General features: G+C 36.7%; 1 protein-coding gene across 5 annotated transcripts; it reads left to right on the top strand.

The window, feature by feature from the left end:
• The first annotated feature begins 481 nt into the window (after positions 1-481).
• cdhr5-rs (cadherin-related family member 5, related sequence) lies at positions 482-15128 on the top strand. 5 transcript variants are annotated; one of them, XM_084406627.1, is made up of 16 exons: positions 550-751; positions 3379-3547; positions 5252-5460; positions 6832-6888; positions 6961-7053; positions 7143-7229; positions 7425-7535; positions 7621-7791; positions 7875-7965; positions 8869-8975; positions 9173-9373; positions 9475-9606; positions 9774-9852; positions 10625-10818; positions 12201-12221; positions 12886-14062. In XM_084406627.1, exons 2-16 carry the CDS (start codon positions 3481-3483, stop codon positions 13561-13563), a joined length of 2298 nt encoding a protein of 765 aa, XP_084262753.1. In that variant the 5' UTR covers positions 550-751; positions 3379-3480; the 3' UTR covers positions 13564-14062. The 5 variants fall into 5 exon arrangements, with proteins under 5 accessions (XP_084262754.1, XP_084262753.1, XP_084262756.1 ...); XM_084406630.1 differs by lacking the exon at positions 12886-14062 and adding an exon at positions 14733-14901 and having other exon boundaries at positions 554-751; positions 3443-3547; XM_084406626.1 differs by having other exon boundaries at positions 554-751; positions 3443-3547.
• Positions 15129-16376: the final 1248 nt, after the last annotated feature.

The raw sequence follows: 16376 nt of genomic DNA, 5'->3' as shown, positions 1-16376 counted from the left end.
TAACACGGACACTGTAAAATAAAGTGTAACCTAATTAATTGCTAACGCGGTAAATATGTTGATTCTGTACAGATTTATTGTGTTGTATTCTGAGAAGTGTCTGAGAATCAATAAAAAAAGATGGGAAAAAGGGGAATTCAGGGTAAAAACGTGCTTAATCGTCATGAAAATGACAAACTAGAAAAATATCACACACACACACATACACCGATCTGCAGCACTTGGGACATGCCTTGTGACCCTTTTGACCCCACAGATACTCAAACTAACAGCAAGCATACAGGCCAATGAGTTCTCAAGCTGAATTCTACATCATGAAGCAGCAGAACATGTGTAATGACAAACCTGCAGCGTTTGCACACCTTGGACTTCATTAGCAACGGCGCCCGAGCTAATGTTCTCAGTTTAACCTCTCTCTTAGCAGCCAGAGTTATCCTGTCCTGGAAATGCTGTCTAAGCCCTCGCTCTGCTGTGTGCGAGAGCTCTTAATTCCCTCCTGCTAAACACATTGTGATCCCTCTCTCTCTCTCTCTCTATCTCTCTCTCTCCCTCTCTTTCTGAGCAGCCCTGACTTAACTAGCCAGAGAAATCTGTTGTGTTTTGCACTGTTTCTACCTGCTGTTCCCTGTGGTGCAGGTTTCAGCCCCCCGCACGGGACAGTCATGTGGCGAAGGACAGGACCAGCCACCGCAGGAAGTGACAGCAGGATCCCCTGAGCTCGAAAACAAAGGATAACTACCGCCAAACAACGGTGAGGAAATACTCAGGGAGTCTAAGTGTGTGTGTTTAGTTTAGTGTGTGATTGTGTTGTTTACACTTCACAGGACATTGACAACTGTTGCTTTCTTGTTATGACTGCAGTGAAAGCACTTTTACCAGCATGCCGTAGCTGCCTGGGCTTTGTAAACTGTCCTGTTTAGACCGGTTTTCGTGATGAAGTGAATGTTTGATGCAAAGAAAAGTGTACTTTATTCCAGCTGTAGTGATAGACAGCTGTATAGATGTGCAGTGACCTCTTTAGATCAGCCTCAAAGCAATCTGATTACTGAAGCATCCAGTCAGCATAGCTTGGGCCTGATCTTATAAACATGACAGGAATACAGATAAATGGTTTTGTGACTTTGTGACTTTGACGAGAACATTGCATTTGTCTTCGCTCTTTTTGTTAAATGTATTTTTTTTTTAAGTGATCTGTATCAGAAAGTCTGTTATTTTTCAGGTTTACCGACTGGCCATGCTTCATGCTAATCGTCTCGCTATGCTTGAGTCCATTTCCAACGCCGCTCTAATGAGTCTGATGGTCTCATCTAAGGAGACAGCATGAATCATTATGCTTCTAAACATGACGGTTGTTGAACCGGCATGTTTAGAAGTTGCCGGTCTCTCTCTGTAGTGTTTATTGGTGTGTTTCCACAGATTTAGCTACAAAATATTGTTAAGCATTGAAAAAAAGGGGATACTTTGAAACAGTTTTCACTCAGAAAGGTCAAAGTTGTTTTACTTACAACTTACAAAAAATACTTTTTTTACAGTAAAAAAGAAAGAAAAAAAGATAGACACCAGCATCTAAAATGTGCTTTACATTGCTATTGTACCCTACATTGTTATTATTTAATTCTACTATTTAAATCAATTTTACTTTACAATACTTTACTTTAATAATTTAACAATTAACAATGAATTTTTTATCATAAATTATATGGTGACATACTATATATATAGTTTTGCTTAATACATGTTTACTCTCTGGTAAAGTCTCTAATGCTCACCAAGGCTGCATTTATTTGATCCAAAATTACAATAAAAACAGTAAAATTACATACATATACATTTTGTACATTTTGTACATTCTTAAAGGGATAGTTCACTCAAAAATTCTTTAATCATTTACTCACCCTAAAGTTGTTCCAAACCTGTTTGAATTTCTTTATTCTGCTGAACACAAAAGAAGATATTTTGAAGAACATTAGTAACCAAAAAGTTGATGGACCCCATTGACTTCCATAGTATTTCTATATTATGGAAGTCAATGGGGCCCGCATCGACTCTTTGGTTAATTTGAATTATTGGGTGAACTGTCCCTATAAATAATATTTAAGAATAATAACAGTTTCACAATCCCTGTTGAGCGCACTATAATTTCTGCAGATGTGTGCTCTCAAATGTGAGATTAAACTAATCAAATCAAAACAAGACAATACAGCGGCGTCGCTAATTTTGCATATACTTATGCTAAAACTCATTTGGCAAAGTGGTCTCCAGCAACACTTGCAGACAAACTCAGACGCACAGAGACATGCATAATAAATAGAAAGCTGCCGTGTACAGCAAGAATATTAAACCATATTGTGCTGTAATCCCATAATCTTGGTTGTGGCAGAGACCTACTTCCTGTTTCGCATTAATTACTCGATTTAATCCCTAATCACATGCAATCCACGCACAGTCATCCTGTATCCCAACAATCATTGATAACATCTGGCATGGCTGCACAATAAGGAGTTCACATGTCTAGCAAGACCTCATTCATTTATATTTTAATCAGGTTGTTCCCCAGTCTGAAGGACCATCATCACAATCTTATTTGAAGGCAAGAGTGAAACTGATGGCGTCCCCTAGTGATAATGTGATGAATGAACTGTAAAGGAATAATTAACCTAAAAATCACAATTGTAATTATTCACTAACCCTTGTGCTGTTATTTATTTTCTTGAAGGCTATAGAAAACAGCTACATCTGTTTTTGCAAAAAAAAAATTGAATAAAAAAAAAATACAGCATACAAGTTTTAAAATTGTAAGTTAAATATTAACAAATATGTTATATTTAATAAATATGTTATATCAATACAAACATGTAATTATGTATTGTGGTGTACAAAATGCGACCGGATGGAAATAATGTAATCCTTATGCATGGTAAAACAACAAATACACGTTTGGATTCGTTTCGTCCTGGCACCAAAACTTAAATGGGAAACAACAGTTCTTAGGCAGCTTTGCAGGTATTATGTGAGGATTTGGAAAAAAGCTCTCATATGGAGGTGCGTCGAGGTGGAGGGTGGAGGATCAAAAGAGCGGCCTGGAGGTCAAGTGACCGACATCACTGGCAGGCTGGTGGCTTGACACTGGCAAAATACTTCATAATAGGTTTCAAGTGAAGACTAAACACGACTAAAGCCCAAACAGAAGTAAACAAACACTGTATTGGTGAGAGACTGTATGAGGTTCCAGTAATTTATTTAGCAGTTTAATTTGACTCACTTGAGTAACTCGACTGATGAATTTCAGATGGTGGCGTGACAGTATAAATATGCTTTGTTAATCTTCTGATTTAATTGACCTTTGGTTTGAATAAGAAAGTCTGCTCTTTGTGACAGGTGACATGTGCACTCCAAATCCTTCAGAGCTATTGACTGTCAGGGATTGGCATTTCTTTTACAGCTGGGACAAGGAGACGTGAGCCCAGGGGAACATCAACTATGTTGACGCCATGGAGATTGTTCCTCTGCCAGATGGCACTGAACATTTTCTATCACATCGCAAAAGGTAAACACCTCTCTGAAATCAGGATCTGCAACAACAGAAGCTAATTTTCACGAATCACTGCTCTGTGATATAGTGAATGTTAACATATGGTTATGAGGCTATCGGAAATGATAATGAGTCTCTGAATGACTCATTTCTAGTATTGAGAGTTCTGATTCTCTCAACTTGACGGAATGAAAAGTCACAAGTGAGATTCATTTTAATATCTCGTTTTTTTTCTTGACAGAAATGAGATTAAGAAAGAGCAAATGGAGAATCCTGCTTAAAGTAAAATTGAAACTGTGTTTGCAACCCATTTTGCAAGAAAAAATGTTGGACGGGATATGATTTCATCCATTAGAATTGATTGTTTCCCCATTGTCATGCAAGAACCCCAATCAATTCCGTGGCCTTCGCTTGTGTGCATCTGTGGAGTTTAAAAGATCGTAGAGTGTAACATTTGTTATTTTAGGTTTCGGAAGGCGAGAGGTTAAAAAAATAATAGGGCTTAGGGTCGTTACCTGAAAAAAGTAAGACATTGCAGAAGTGGAACTTACATTTTGATCAAATGTTACATTGAGAAACCATATTTTCTTTCAAATAACATGCACAAATGAGTCATATCATTCAAATGTATTAATAAAGTAAATATAGTCCATTTCCATGCCACATTGACTTTGCAAATTTGCTAAGATACCAAAGTTTGCAATCAAAAGTCAGTGATTTTATTATGAACTCAAACATTCAAATTCTTCTAAGATCAAATGATCTGGGCAGTCTATAGCTCTTTTCTTACAGTATTTCAACAATTGTTTCATTTGCTACTATTCTTTAGAATGTCACATGAATGTGATGAGTAATGTTGTGCATTAATATGAATATTAAATGAAATGCACCAAAACATGTCTTGAACAAAATATGCAAACTCACAAAAAGTCAAAATTGCGATGTTACCTACCTTGCAATTCTGAGAAAAAAAAGTCTGAATTGCGAGATGTTAACTCAAAATTGCAATATAAAGGCTAAACTTGGAATTGCAGTAAATAAAGCCAGAAATTTGTTATAAACTTGCAATTCTGAGAGAAAGGTCTGAACTGTGAGATGTTAACTCAAAATTACAAAATAAAGGCTAAATTTGGAATTGCAATAAATAAAAATTTGTTATAAACTCGCAAATTTTGAGAAAAAAAGTCTGAATTATGAGATGTTAACTCAAAATGTTTATATATAGGCTAAACTTGGAATTGCGAGAAATAAATACATAATTGTGTGTTATAAACTCGTAGTTCTGAGGAAAAAAAGTCTAAATTGCGAGATGTTAATTCACAATTGTGAAAAAAAAAAAACAGAATTACGAGAAATAAAGTTAAAATTGCGAGGCAAAAATTTGCAATTAACTTTTTCATTTTTTAATTCCTTGACGGAAACGGGTTTCCAGTTTTCCTCCCCTTAAAGCTTGAATTAAAGTAAATATATCCACATGGCATTGAAATAGAAGTGACTCCCCACATGTTTTATTGGTGTATACATCATGTCTCTGGAGTGATTAGTGTTTGCTCTTGAGAACAACCGTGATGCATGAATATTTGGGAAAAATCCAATACTTGTAACAATTATCCCTACTCTCCCCATTATAAGATGTTGTGTTATAAATTAGCTGTGCAATCTGTGATTTTATAGATGATTTATGTTGTCCTCATAATCAATTTCTGATCTGAACTGCAGCCAGTTTATGCCTCGGTGGTCAAGATATATTTGCCACGGTTAGAGAGAACAGTCACACTGGAGAGTTCATATCCAACCTCAGTATCAACGGAGACCCTGGAGCCAGCAGCATCCGTCTGTGTCTCACTGGAGAAAACTCTGACTGGTTTTACCTTGAAGGCCGAACAATCCGACTCAACACGTCGTTTTCAAAGACCTTGGATCGAGAGGTGATTAACGTGAATATCTCACGGGAAAACGTACAAATTCTACGAGGTGGCTAATTCGTAAGAATTCATACGACCTCACTCGTACAAATTTTTGCAAAATCGTACATATTTTACGAATTGCCCAATTCGTATGAATTCATACACTGTAAAAAAATTCTAACCCTCCCAAATCAAAAATTTCAAGTGACCGATAACATCTAAATTTTTCAATTGGCCCAAGTGAAATTCTGTAAATTATAAAATTAAATGTACAGATTTTCACTTGGGCCAATTGAAATTTACAGAATTTCACTTGGGCCAATTGAAAAATTTAGATGTTATCGGTCACTTGAAATTTTTGATTTGGGAGGGTTAGAATTTTTTTTCAGTGTACGAATGACCTACCCCTGACCCTGCCCCTAAACCTACCCATCACGTGGGTTTAGACAAATCGTACAAATTCGTACGAGTGAGGTCGTACGAATTCGTACGAATTAGCCAACTTTTTATCATTCGTACGAATTCGTACGAATTGGTCGTGAGATAGTGTTGGAATAGTGGATGTTAGCATGTGGAGGAAAGCCAGAATAACAGTGAAGCTTCATGACTTTAAAACAGCCAGCCAACACATTGGAGGCTGTTGAAGCCATAGTTTCGAAAGTCTATAATTTATTATTAATATTAGTTATATAACCTTTATTTTACCAGATTTGTCTGTTAAAATACTCTTAAAATAAATACATTTCTTTTTAAAAGACTTCAATTTGAGTGCTAAAATAATTTAAATAAATAATCTAAAAGGCAATAGAGTTTGTATGTTTTTAATATAGTGATGCACCAATCAGCTGATCGTAATATGTAATTTAAGTGCTTAAATATAATATGAAATTATTAGATATGAAGGCAACAAACCAATTAACTCTATATACACACAGCCGCTCAAAAGTTTTTGTAAGAAATCTCTTAAAGCCGAATTGATTTGATCAACATACAATAAAACCAGTTATTTTGTGACAGTTTTAACAGTGTTTTATTTTAACGTGTAATTTATTTCTGTGATGGCAAAGCTGAATTTTCAGCATCATTACTCCAGTCCTCAGAGTCACATGATCCTTAAGAAAGCATTCAAATATGATTATTTGATTAAATCTTTTTTATTTGAATATAAAGTTTAAAAGAACGGCATTCATTTAAAAATCTTTTGTAATATAAATGTTTCCAATCTAATGCATCCTTTATGAATAAAAGTATTAAAAAAAAATTCAACATGTTGAACAGTAGTGTAAATAAAGGTGTACCAATGGAAGAATGATAATCTGAGGTGAATCATTTTGTAACTGTGAATTAAAATGACTATATAAACACTTTTTTTTTTTCTTTGGTAATTTACAGGTGTTGGGATCAGTGCTGATAGCTGCTTTGACATGTTATGAAGATGGAATAATAAGGGTATGTTGCACTGCAAAAATAATGATACTTAATGATACTGGAGTGCAATTAACCCAGAGGTTCTTATTTCAGAGTCGGTATCGAATCATGGTGGAGATATTGAATGAAAACGACAACATGCCATATTTCCTTGAAGACACTATTCAACCACGATATATAAGTGAGGTAAACTAATGTTTTGCTCCAGATTTTACATGAATCATTTTTGCGATTAAACTCGTATTTGGAATTAACTTCTGACTCTCTTCCCACAGTTGCTGACTGTAAACTCAATGGTGTTCACAGTGAAAGCCAGAGACGGCGATGGAGACACGATCACTTATATTACCGACAAATCTACAGTAAGTGGAACACTCAATAGGGACAAAATCACAGATGAAAGGCTGAATTAAAGGAGAAGCCTCATTCTGTCTGAATTGACTTCACTTCATGGCTCCTTATTATTTAACAACCTGCTCCATACAGAGAGAAAACCACCTTCTTCCTTTCCACAATCTAAGAAAACATTACCAGCACTGTGTGTCTCTCTCATTCAGGCTGATGCCAGCTATTTTAGGATCGATCTGCCCAACAGCGGGATGGTGATCCTGGATAAACCTTTGGACTATGAGACTAAAACCCAGCTGCATGTGGTCATATATGCTGTGGTATGTGAAACACCTAACAGTTCACATATGATGTGCTCAAATGGAATCAGAATGAAGAACGGTGTCTTGCTGTTTGAATCAACAGGAAATGACCACAAAAGAAAAGTACAGCACAACAGCTACGGTCACCGTGAATGTTCTAGACGGTGACGACCAGTATCCACAGTTTCAGCCGTGCGCACCTGTTTATGAAGATGGAGATCATAATATCTGCACCAACCCTGTGTACAGCGTCAACATCACAGAAACAGATGAGGTATAGTATGTGTGCGGTGGCAGTGTAAAGATTAGAGCTTTTTCAGATCCCTATAACACAGTTTTATGCTCTTTATGATCTAGGATGCTGTGCTTTATTTTTCTCCGGGTCCCATTCATGCTGAAGATGGAGACAAAGACATACTTACCCCTCTGGTCTACACTATTCTGTCAGGCGAGTTTACTTTGTGTTGCATTGGTTTATCAACGGTTTAACCCTTTAAAGGGATACTCCACTTTTTTTGGAAATAGGCTCATTTTACAACTCCCCCAGAGTTAAACAGTTGAGTTTTACCGTTTTCGAATCCATTCAGCCGATCTCCGGGTCTGGCGGTACCACTTTTAGCATAGCTTAGCATAATGAATTGAACCGGACAAGACCATTAGCATCTCTCTCAAAAAAATGAACAAAGAGTTTCGATTTTTTTCCTATTTAAAACTTGACTCTTCTGTAGTTACATCGTGTACTCAAGACCGACGGAAAAGGAAAAGTTGCGATTTTCTAGGCTGATATGGCTAGGAACTATACTCTCATTCCTGCGTAATAATCAAGAAACTTTGCTGCAGTACCATGGGTGAAGCAGGCGTAATGATATGACGCAGCACCTGATAATAGTCCCCAGCTCAGTAGCCTATTATCAGGCGGCATGCGCTGCGTCATATCATTACGCCTGCTGGACTCATGGTACGGCAGCAAAGTTTCTTGATTATTACGCAGGAATGAGAGTATAGTTCCTAGCCATATCAGCCTAGAAAATCGCAACTTTTCATTTTCCGTCGGTCTTAGTACACGATGTAACTACAGAAGAGTCAAGTTTTAAATAGGAAAAATATCGAAACTCTTTGTTCATTTTTTTGAGAAAGATGCTAATGGTCTTGTCCGGTTCAATTCATTATGCTAAGCTATGCTAAAAGTGGGACCCCCAGACCCGGAGATCGGCTGAATGGATTTGAAAACGGTAAAACTCAACTGTTTAACTCTGGGGGAGTTGTAAAATGAGCCTATTTCCAAAAAAAGTGGAGTATCCCTTTAAATCTATATTATAACTTTTAAACGTTACTCAAAATGACTTTTTAGGTGATGATAATGGCAGATTTACAATCGACGCGAAAACTGGAGAGATCTCTCTCAGGCAACGTGTGGAAAACAGACTCCTTACACCTTCATTCAGGCTCCGCATAATGGTACGTAACGTAATAATGTTCATGAACAACAAAGTGATGGCTGGTTTAACACTCTGATCTGATGGAATTGCTTCAACTGCCATATTGCAAACCATAACGGTGATTCTTCATATGAAGAAATACAATAACATTGCATTCAACATAAATGTGTACACATCAGTGGTCTCATCAAAATTGCCCTTCGCAAACTCCAACAGGCTGCCCAGGTGAATGACCCAAAGAAATATTCGGTGGCGACGGCACTGGTGCACGTGGTGTCGGAGAACCAGTTTCCCCCAATCTTCAACAAGACCGTCTACAAAGGGTTCCTCATCGAGAGCTCCAGCCCTGCTACACTGGTCACTACTTATGGAAACCAAGTCCTAGTGGTCCAGGCCGTCGACAGGGACTTCAGAGATGTAGAGTGAAAACATTTCCTTTATAGGAAACACTTTAGAAAAATGTTCTGCAAACCTTCATTTAGAGCATTTTCTCTCTTTTTTCCCCCACTGTCTTACAGGGAGTAAACCCAAAAATCCGTTACACAATGCAACCCTTGACGGGTAGCAGTAAACTGTATCACATTACTCAGGATGGCATTGTGATTGCAAAGACGGACCGGCTCAGAGCGTTCGACCGACACATCCTAGAGGTGACAGTCGTGACTTAATGACTTGTGACTTACCCATGTACAAAGCTGCAAGAGTTTGCATTGAAATAGCTACAAATGTATGCAAAACAGCAGTAACACATGGACTCTGACAGGATTACATTTATCATGAAATCACTGATGATGCGATTTTGTTTTTTTATTCACAGGTGATTGCAACAGACGAAGAGTCAGGTGAGGCTGCGCACGCTTCAGTGGACATTGAAGTTTTACAGAGGGGACTTCCAGGTAAATTCCCTTAACCATCTGTATGAATTATGTTTTAACAAAATCAAAATAAAATAAAATAAAATATTGTGATATGGAAACTCTATACTAACAACAACACAACAACAAGGTCTTCTCTAATTCAATTCATGTTTATGAATGCCGATACATTGATGCATTGATGCATCAATAGCATGAATCATTATAATTGATCTTTTATTATTGCTCTTTAAAGTTAAGTTCATGCTCATTTTTAAAGTCATTCATGCATTCTTCTTTGCTATTTGTGTGAATTTTTTCAGAAACATAACTGTGTTGTTTTTTCATTAACACAATTGCTTTACTATGGACATTTCCAAATAATAACTGCAGCAACATAATTTGTGCCTCTTGACTGTGAAACTACATTAAATAAAACTAAAAACATTGATTGAACTTATCAAAGAAAAAAGTTGTAGAAGAAATGTGTTTAATTTGGGGTGCAATTGTTCAGCATGTGTCTTTAAAATGCGAAGGGAAATACTATTTAGCCATATGGCAACACCATACCAAAGAGGGTTTAACCGTATGAATGATATTCACATAGATCATTAATCTGGCTAATTTGATTATTCATGGTTGATTTTAAGAGGCATGAATAAGGTGTTAAATTTGATTTATTAGATCACTGCCCTACTTTTGGCAGTCGTTCAAACTAAATGATAAATCACTTAGAGGTGGAAAGACACAGAACTGTTTTACACAGAAGAACAAGGTTTTGTGAGTAATCTAATTTTCCCCCTCTCTCGGACAGTTCCTAGAAGTCCATTTGGAGAAGAACGGTTGTTTGCAGATATGAACGTGGGGATGGCCGGCGGCATTGCTGCTTTTGTTCTTATAGTGGCTGTGACAACACTATTTATTTGCCTCTGGCTGGTCAAGAGACGAAGAGAGAGACGGGATCCAGAAGTCAGGGGCTCAGTAGCCCTAGGGAAGCACCCAAATGTGGTAAGAGCTAATTTGTTATATCAAACACACATTTTACATACAGTACCATACACACTTTAGCCCCTTTGAGGCATGTCAGTCCATTTGGCGGCCATCTTTGCTACACCATCATAGCGATTTTCTACAGTATCTAGGCAAAAGGCATACAAGTACGGCTCCTTTCTGCTTGAATGGGGAAAAAGTGAAACCTCCAAAACGGTTTCAATCAGTGATTCCACCCAATGTGTTCACAAAATAGTAGTTTATGGAGAATTTGGCACAAAACATCAACTGATATATTACAACAGAAGATATTGTGAGTGTTTTGTTTAATATACTGATGTTCAACCCAGTATTTTTTATTCAGTATGCGTATGGAAGTACATTGATGGAAGCCCAACGACTTAGACGAGATGCTACATTTAACAAGATAATTGGCTAGGATTTAACTGAACTGAGCACTGTGATTTCTCCCATTCATTTAACTGCTGGTTGCTCATAACTGCTGGTCTAGGATCAGTTTTAGCAGCATATTGGCGAAACAGATTTGGCTAACGATCCAGTGCGTTTGTGTTTGCGCTCTGGAGAACATCAAAGGTTTCTATTTACGTGTTTTTGCAGCGTTGAGCAATGTAGCCAATCAAAAACATATCTGCTGATTTCTTGAACTCAATGGCCAATCAGACGTGTTTAAGTTCAAATCCACTCACCGCTCAAAACGCTGGAGTTTTTGTCCAGTGCTGAGTTCTGCACGCTAGTGAATCCTCTCATTATAACAAACAAAAGTTTAGACATTATGCAAATAAGAGATTAGCTGTGCAGTCGCTTTCATTGATTATAACGGAGCTTTGTGAGATTGCGATTAACTAAATTGAGTGACAGTTCTTTAGTGTTTAGATGCCAAATCCCACATACAGTATGCTTGCTGTTCTGGTAAAATGAACAATGGTTTGTGAAAGTAGAAGCTTTAATAACAAAATAATTTAGCGTGAGTGTTTATGCTGGGACGTGTAGGTTGTGCAGCGACACGTTACTTGAAACTATTTCCTGGAAATCTATGTAAATGTGTTCTAAATCTCCTTAGCCTTACCCTGGAGTTGGTTCACCCTCTGCCTATGTACATAGACTTACAAACTGTACTTGACCTTACTTGACATGCTACAGTTCAAGCAAGACTTTTGCACTAAACATATTAAATCAACTCCATTTCAAACAATAACAAAGCTTAGAGTAAAATATATATTGGGTTTTAATTGGAGATAGACAGTTTATGAACAAAAAAAAGAAAGAGATGAAACACTTCAGAAAAGATATAAAGCATCATTCACACAGTCAAACATTAAGAAACATCTCCTGCCCTTGTCGTCTTTGCCTCACGTTCCTCTTTAATTCCTCTTATGTAGAGCTTAAGATGGTTTCAGCAGGTAAGTACCTGACATTAAGTAGCTAGATGTGTTCTGCAGTGTCACTGTCCCTTGTGAAGGTGAGATGTGTTTTCTGAGAAACCGAAAGCCGTATACTCCTGATAGGCTGGTTTAAATGGGAGTGTCAATGTTACAATTTCTCATAAACGGTGCACCATTTAAGCTGGTCGGTATACGAAGCACAGCCCCCTGTGTCTGATGGTTTGGTATATTTCACTGTGTAATAGGTCTGACATCGTGAAGATAGGCGTTTCGTGTATGTGTATGTGTATTTGTATTACATCAAGTTTAATAAACACTGTTGAAAATGTTGTAGTAATTGTTGATTATGTTTATTGATTCAGACTGATTCTGATTCTTGAGAGATGAGACGAAACAAAACCCACACTTTAGTTGATATCAAAGATGAACACTAAAATGTTCTGTCGCATTTCATCTTCATTTACTGTTTACTTGATCAACATTAATAACACAAGCTTATATTTTCACTGATCTACCCCTAAAGCGTAGATTAAAAATATTTCAATATTGTCCCATGTCTTCAAGAATCAGTGACACACATAATGCTCTATAATCAGCGCTGGATCTCAGCAGTGGATTTGACCTGTGAATATATCAAGGTTGTTCGAGGAGACCCTAAATGCCCTTTCTCCGTGGTCAACAGGTCAATTCAGGATGTCCCATATCGCTCATAGAGGATGCCTCCTACCACAACGAGGCGTTCCTTGACTATGAATACTCCAGTGGTTTGTACACCAAAATAGATGACGCGCTCCCTCCGGCGACCAGGACTTTTGAGTCTGACAGACCTGTGCCCCTGCAAGACATGCTGCCAATCCTGGTGCTTCCAGAAAAAACACCCGGAGACATCAAATCATCAGCTCTGACCAATGGGAAAGCATATGCAAAATCAGTCTCTTTTAAAGATGGAGAAGGAATGCCGGATTACAGTTTGCCAAAAAGTGAAGAAGGGCAAATTGCGGTTGTATGTAATCAAATAGAGACCAGAGCGGATATTTTGATGCCTGTTGTACAGCAGGAAATTTTCCCTATAGTGGAGAATCCTGCAGAAAAGGAGGATTTTTGTTGTCCAAATCCTTCTGTAGGACCTAGAGAGGAATGCATCTTCACTCATGGCAATGCTGATGAGGATGGTGAAGATGACAATGATCCATACAAAAACATGGCCTCTGTTATTTACAGCAGCGACGATGAAGACATGGCAGACGAAGAGCCGAATGATTTAAGGCACTATTTCAAACATGGGCGAAACCCGTTTACAATAGACCGCATGAAGACCACCGGATTGCAAATGGAGGATTTGGATGAATCGCATGCCTGACTCATTTTATTTAAACTATTTGAACAAGTTGCTTTCATTTAAAAGAGCCAAACAAATGTAAACCTATATGGACAAGGTTCCGAAGGGAATATATCAAGAAACAGGCTCATTGAGAAGGACATAAATATGCTAGAAAACAAGCATGTCTTATGAAGGCTTTGAAGTTGACTGAAATGTCATTGTTTTAAAGTAAAAAAGTTGGTTGAGCACAATTTTTTTTTATTTTTTTTTTATGTTTTCTTCACGGTGGAGTGGTAAAGAAATATTGTGCACATGTTCAGCCTTAATTAAGAATAAGTTCAAATTAAGTTTTGATGACTGTGTCTTTAAGAAAATACGTATTTTCGTCCACCTCTAATGTATTTTAAATTAAGATTCTGAATGGTTTCAACCCCTGAAACTAGATGTGTAAACATCTATATAAACCATTCAATGGTTTAATCTATATCATGATAAAATTAAATGTGTGTTACAAATAAATGTAGTAGAATTGTATGATTACTCATGTCTGCTGTCAAAGGTTATGTTGAACCTATTTAAATACAAAAGGTTGAACTCACTGTAAAAATGTTGCTGCAGTTAGTTAGAACAACTTAAAATTTGTTGAGATAACTTAAATATCCTACTTACCTAAACTAAACTTAATATTTTAAGTCAAGCATGAACACATACTTTTTTAAGTTGAAACAACACATTATTTCTTATTCTAATGTTGAATTTTAAGTTTTGGAAAAATTTTTTACAGTGCATTTAGTATTTAATTAATAAAAACAAGGTGAAGAACAGAATTTTCTGTGCCAAAACTGATGCATCACCATGTTTGACTTAGCCCAAAGCTAAATCTTGTTAAATATTCTGCTGCAACATGTTGCAATTGCTGTTGGAAGTATGATACTGTATATGATGGACTAGATGACATTCAGGTGCTTCAGGACTTTTGGAGATCCTGTGAACGGCAAATGGCTTTGACATTATTTGGAGCTAAGATACAAAAATATTTTACTTTTGGAAAAGATCTTGGATTCTACACAGCGAAGTCTTTGTTGAGGTAAAACTGCTTAAAGGCTTCAAATGGTTTTGAAAAGGGTGCGAGGTTCATCTTTTATATGAACATGATCTAATAGCTGCTCTGTAAACCTCACATGTGTATTTTCTCTGTTTGTCCACAGGAGGCATCAACACCCATCTCTCCTCGCCAAGTTTTGTAGGACTTAAACATCACAATCATATTTGAGAAAGTTGTATTTGAGACACCAGCATTTTCTGTGCCAGGAGCAAGAACATCACGAGAGACTGAATAAAAGAGCACATGGAGGTGAACATACAGTTTGCCTACACAAATCTTTTGAAGAACCTGTTTTTGTGGCATTTTGGGAATGCTTTGGATTTGTGTGGAAGGATAGAGTTGAATAGTGCGCGCTGTTCATGGCAGCTTATATGTTGTCCGTCTTTTGAAGGAACATTTGGAACTCAGTTCAGCATGCCCTTCTGTTCAAAAGTCACTATGAATATGCTGTACACTGTTTGAAGTATCTAATACTCACCAAGGCTGCATTCATTTGATCAAAAACAAAGTAAAAACAGTCAAACTGTGAAATATTATTACAATTTAAAATACCTTTCTTATATTTAAAATGTAATTTATTCTTGTATTGGCAAAGCCGTATTTTCAGCATCATTACTCAGCCTTCAGTGTCACATGATTCTTCGGAAATTATTTTAATAAGCTGATTTGGTGCTCAAGAAACATTTATTTTTGTGAAATTTTTAGAGGAATCTTTGATGAATATAAATGATTTGAAATCTTTTCTAACATTATAAATGCATTTACTGTCATTTTTGACGAGTTTAATGTGTTTAAATGTTTAAATACAGCATAAATCAGAACACTCTTTAATGGAGGCAAGATACAGAAAGTGTCATATTGCTGAGGTTCTGTAAAGCAACAGAAAACGATTTATACATAACACAGCAGAAATTCATTATAACCTGTGAATTCATAAATAAAAAAAAAGAACATTCTGTTTTCATTTAAGCACTTTCATCATTTACAAACTCATTATTTTCTTCTGGGGAATGTTGTATGCTCTCTTCTAATCTATATATCTTAATATGATAAAATCATCAAAAATTTCAACAGCAGTATACATTTTAGACCTGGACTTTGCGCTGTCATGTGAAGAGTGAACACAAGATGGCGCCATTAGATCATTTTCCTTCTGTTGTAAAATCCAATAATTCCACTGGCGCCAAATAGCCGTCAGATAGAAATGTTAACTAAAGAAAGAAATAGAGCCGCACTTATCGGGGCCAAGCACACTAACTGCAAAATTTGTGATTACATACATTTGTAGATTATTTCAGGTAAAAAAAGAATGTAATATGATTTAATTGCTTATGACTTTCGACCAATAGGTGGGGCTGTCAGTGTGGGGTGACGAAGAAGATGTCATTTTTTTGCCTACATGCAATAATCTTGTTTTTGCCCTCTGTTGAATAAAACATACAGACTGACTTACACCGGTTTCAACATTCAAGACATTTCTGTCAAAAAGCACTTGTTTAACAACACCCAAGTACTGTAAATGTAAAAGAGTACTGTAAACATCCGGAGAAAATGTATTAAAATATACATAATGTATAAATATAAGCGTAATGCAAATAGAAGGCATACATAAAGAAGTATTACTTCTGAATCTTACATCTTCGTGGCCTTAAAAAAAAAAGTGGCCTATCTGATCAACATTTAGAAGCACACACATAGATGTAACATACAGTACATGGGTTGGACAATGAAACACTGGCCAATATAT

Source organism: Rutilus rutilus (genome assembly GCF_951802725.1).
Source record: "Rutilus rutilus genome assembly, chromosome: 4".
In the NCBI taxonomy this organism is placed as follows: Eukaryota; Metazoa; Chordata; class Actinopteri; order Cypriniformes; family Leuciscidae; genus Rutilus; species Rutilus rutilus.
This window is presented reverse-complemented; position numbering and strand designations above follow the sequence as displayed.